This window comes from Fukomys damarensis, unplaced genomic scaffold (assembly GCF_012274545.1).
Source record: "Fukomys damarensis isolate Sample0158 unplaced genomic scaffold, DMR_v1.0_HiC HiC_scaffold_10, whole genome shotgun sequence".
Taxonomy (NCBI): Eukaryota; Metazoa; Chordata; class Mammalia; order Rodentia; family Bathyergidae; genus Fukomys; species Fukomys damarensis.
This window is the reverse complement of record NW_022900922.1, coordinates 30,302,285-30,306,732: the sequence shown is the minus strand read 5'-3', so window position 1 is coordinate 30,306,732 and position 4,448 is coordinate 30,302,285. Positions and strand designations below refer to the sequence as shown.

Below are 4,448 nucleotides of genomic sequence, written 5' to 3'. Positions count from 1 at the left end.
GAGGGAGGGGGGGAGGGAGGGAGAGAGAGGGAGAGAGAGAGAGAGAGAGAGAGAGAGAGAGAGAGAAAGAGAGAGAGAGAGGGAGGGAGAGAGAGAGAGAATATCGGAGAGGAATTGTGATTTGGGACTCAGAATCTCTCTGTGAGACACGGATGCACAGGCGCGTGCCCGATTGCCCACGATTGTTTAAAAAAAGAAAAAATTTTAAAAACCCACTCTCGTCTCTTTGCCCCACTCTCAGACACAGCCAAAAGTGGTCCGAAAAGGGGTAAAGTGGGACAAGGGCTTCGAGGCAGGGACACAGAAAGAGAGCGTCTAGATCCTCCCTCTCCAGCTTCTCCCCCGAGTTCTTCGGGAAGCAGGGGCGGCGTTGCGCTGGCAAAAGTTTGTCCCACCCGCCTCTCGCAGCTGGCTGCAAGGAGAGGAGGAGAGGGAGGGTCGAGCTCCGAGGCTGTGGCCGCAAGGATGACTGAGCCGGCACCGCGCTTACCTCGCAGTCCTCGTACTTGATATTATCCGTCAGTTTCCAAAGCATTTTCATGGATCGTTGTGAATGGTTGTGCCCCTCTCCGCCTCGCGCCCAAGTGAAGCTACTCTCTAGGTTAGCGCAAAGTGCCGGCTGCCGGCGGTGAGCACAGGAGGAGGAGGAGGTCGATGAGGAGGAGGAGGGCGAGGAGGAGGAGGAGAAAAAGAAGACATAGGCAGTTCATAGCAATATTGGAGAAAGTCTAGGGCACATAGTGGATTTAGTGCAGGGTAGATCTCCCTCTAATGGTAGAAACTTTTCCCTTTTCCAGCTCTTTACGCACAGCCTAATCGCTTCATTAGCATATCAACAATAGTCCAATTGCTCTCCAGTACCCCAGTCTGCCGCCGGCCGCTCCGACCCAGGTATAAAGGCTGCTCCAAGCCCAGAATTTACACCCAGAGTGCCAGCCAGCATGCTGCCCGACAGAATCTTCCCGGAGCTTCTCCTCGACCTCTGGCTCCAGCGCCCCCCACCCCGACCCAATTTCGTCCACTTCCTCCTTCCCTCTCCGTCGGCTTCCTCCTCTCCCGAAGCGCATTCTGCAAAGCTCCGTGCAACGCAGGGTTTGAGAGCCTGGGGACCCCTCACCAACACCCCCGCTGCTGCCACTATCCGAGCTGTTCTTTCTGCCCCGTCCAATTTTATTAGAAATCATTATCCCTTTCGCAATTACACATAACCACCAAACCAAGATCAGAGATGTCACGCCAGCATTTTTCCCCAACAAGAGATGGCCTCCACCAGCGGCCGCTACCCCCTCGGGCCGAAACGCCCTGGGAGTTTTATTGGCTTTGCTCTTTCCCCCAGGTTGGAGATTTTGCCAAATAGCTCCAGTCGGTAGGCTAGGGTTTGCGATCTCTTAATTGATGCGTGTAAAATAAAAGTGTACCCTGAAGAGGTTACTCGACAGCTCCAGGGGTTAAAAGATTTTCTTCCCGTTTCTAGGAAGCTGGGGCCAACTGACAATTCAACTTGATGTTTAGGTTAAGATTTCCTAGGTGCAACGTGGACAAGGATACAGAGATCCCGCGGAGGCGCACAGCGGCTTTTTGGAGTTCAGCCCTAGTACAGAGCAGTGTGTGCCTGTGAATCCAGACAGAGTAACACACGCATCCAAATAAGTATCCAAATAAGTCACTGAGAACCAACTCTTCTCCGTGCTCATCTGCTCCAGTTTTCCCAAGATTCCCCTTTTTAATTAAAGAAGGGAGAGTTCCTGTATGATTTGATGATACCGACTACTGCACGCAGTGGCTGCAGTGCCCAGGCTGAGGAGGCATCTGGAGGTCCCCAGCCAGCCCCTCATTCAAGTTGCCCTTTGCAGGCTCTTGGCTCAGCACAGGGCCCTGCTCGCTCCTTGGGTCTTCTTCCCACTTATGTTTCAGTGTCAGCGATTTTTTTTTTAAGAAGAAAGAAAAGAAAACAAAGACCTAATGTGATACTTTTGGATACAGAGTAATTTCTCTAACTGAGCTTCTTCATTTCTCTTGCAAAAAGTTTCATCTGTCTCTGACCTTGTTGAATGCAGCAGACTCAAGCACAGTATATCTGGCCTCACAGACCCTGGTTGCTCTCTAGGCCTGTTTCTCAAACATCTTGGGCCTCCCAGGTTTCTTCAGTGTGTCTTGTATTGGGGGTGGGGGGTTGCTTCCAGGCCAAGCCTTTCTTAACTGGGGTAAGGAAGGGGAGAGGAGGAGGGATCCCCACCTCTCACCCCACCCCCACCCCAATCCAAAGCCCATGGGGGGAGCAATTCTTCCAAAAGAACTCAGTGATGCCACAGGCTCCAAAAAGCTTGGGGGAAGGCCGGAGCTGGCAAGGGAACTCAGCACCAGAGGGATGAGCTCCCGGGCTCTGGGCACTCCCTTGAGCTGGCTTTCCACACTAACGCAAGCACAGTCACTTGGCTTCATGCGCTGGGGACTTCATGGGCACCCTACTCTGCCGCACAGTGATCAACTCCCAGGATTAGACCTTGTGGCCTGGCCCAAGGCCTGCTCTGGGGCACAGTGGCTGCTAGTCAGGAGTTGGGGGACTAACACCTTACGGGGCACCCACCACTCAGGGTGCTTTGGCCTCTCAGCCACATCCTAGGCCCAGAACCCAGGTCTATAACCCGCAGTGTCCTCCAGGGGAGCTCTAGGTTTCACTTTCTTTTCCTTCAGTTTTTGGGCTGGGGGAGGCATTTAAGGCCCTTTCACCCTCTCCAACCCAGCCTCCACACCCTCTGCCCCATCCCACTGCCCACCCTACCGACAGGGCTGCTAAGCTGGGGTTGTATTCCTGTAACCTGCTGAGGGTGCCACTGAGTTGCAAACTGGGGCCTACCAGCTCTGGGCTGCTGCCGCAGTGTGGGTGCCATTGAAAGGTCCCAGAGAGCAGCCCGGTGGCCCCTGGGGCCAGCAGTGCCAAGTCTGTGAGAGCTGCATCCCCACAAATCACCCCGCTGCACTGTGCACATTCATGCTCTAGCTGGTCAGGGATCCCAGGCCTTCAGACTGCAGCCAGCCCAGACCTGCAGAAGGGCTCAGGGATTCAGGCCTGTCTGGTCCTGGGGTGTGGAGACCAGGCCAGAGGAAGATCTAGTATCTGTATGCGGTAGAGATACAGAGAAATGAAGAGACGGGGAGGCAGAGTGACCTTGTGCTCTGGTTGTCACTGCCTGCTGAGCCTGGTGGATCCAAGCCACTGGGCCTCAAACCTGCTTCCCTCACCCAGGATTCAGCCCTCCAGCTTGCTGTACTGTGAGCTCTCCAGAGCCAGGAAGTCCTCTCTCTCTGTCCCCCTCTCCAAAGCAATACAGGGGCTTCCAACTAAACCTGGGCTGTGGGTGAAAAATTGCCTTGAATTACACAGCAAGGTTTGCCCCAATTTAAGGTGAAACCTCTACAGATTGCTGATAAAGAACCACACTAATCTTCAGAAAAGAGAGTTAGAAAGGGCCTAAAGCCTACAAGGGTGTGGAGGAAATGGGGCTGATTCCTAGGATTCATTCTGATGTGCGATTTGTATCCTTACATGATAATGAGCCTAACTTTGGGAATAAAGTTACATTTTATGAGGTTTAACTGTGTGTGGGTGCAAACGTGATCACTTTTAGTAAAATTAATTTTAAAAATACAAAAATACAAAACTCTTTCCTTTCTCCAGCTCTAGGGAATGTAGTCAAGATAGACTTCTCTGAACTTTACTTTTAATGGCCTAAAATTGAAACGAGGGGGGAAAAACCTCTAAGAGGAACAGAGCCCCATTTTTTTTCTTTGAAAATAAAAATAGTTTGATTCAACTTGCCCTGCCAGCTTGTGGCACTCAGAATCTGGCTCTAACAAGGACTCAGTTGGCTGAGGTGAAAACAAGGCCCCGCGGTTCCAGTTATGAAACCGGCTGCTGCCTCACCGACCTGGGTGGAACCGCCCTTGTTTCCCGTAGGGAAAATGTCTGGAAGTGAAAAGAAGAGAGCCAGAGGATTGTTCCTGCGGCTGGGTCCAGGCCTGGGGCTCAGAATCTTGCAGTGGGGCCTTGTGTTGACCCCAGGCCTTACAGGGTCACGTTCGGTAAGAGCTGGTTCCGCGAATTCGCGACCCTGTTTCTTCGCGCACCATCCGTAGCCCAAGCGGCGAAAATCCACTCCAGGAAGCAGACGGACGAGCGGCTAAACTCTGGGCAAACTCTTTAAAGTCTCAAAGGAACAAGAGACCCGCCGCGACCTCACTGTCTGAACTCCCTTCCGGCCTGCCCACACCTTAGGTCCCCCAAACTGGAGACGCCTGGAAGACAGGTGCACCAGAAGCCAACCCCAAGGAGCGGCGTGGGTCCGGGCGAGGCCGGCGCAGCGCGAGCTGGGGCTGGCAGCCTCCTCCAGCAGCGCACCGCACCCCAGTCCGAGATCTGCCCCAATCCCCGTGAGTCATCACCCAAG

The 4,448-nt window shown here is 53.4% G+C and overlaps 2 protein-coding genes across 2 annotated transcripts in view; one reads left to right on the top strand and one right to left on the bottom strand.

Moving 5' to 3' along the window:
• Tfap2a (transcription factor AP-2 alpha) overlaps positions 1-642 on the bottom strand; it is a 20,326-nt gene extending 19,684 nt beyond the window's left edge. Inside the window, exon 1 of the mRNA XM_019207306.2 lies at positions 491-642. Coding sequence (XP_019062851.1) covers positions 491-541 — 51 coding nt within the window. The 5' untranslated portion in view covers positions 542-642. The remainder of the gene's footprint in view (positions 1-490) is intronic.
• Positions 643-3,855: 3,213 nt separating this feature from the next.
• Positions 3,856-4,448, top strand: part of LOC104861413 — a 2,696-nt gene continuing 2,103 nt past the window's right edge. Inside the window, exons 1-2 of the mRNA XM_010622837.3 lie at positions 3,856-4,083; positions 4,277-4,431. Coding sequence (XP_010621139.2) covers positions 3,904-4,083; positions 4,277-4,431 — 335 coding nt within the window. The 5' untranslated portion in view covers positions 3,856-3,903. The remainder of the gene's footprint in view (positions 4,084-4,276; positions 4,432-4,448) is intronic.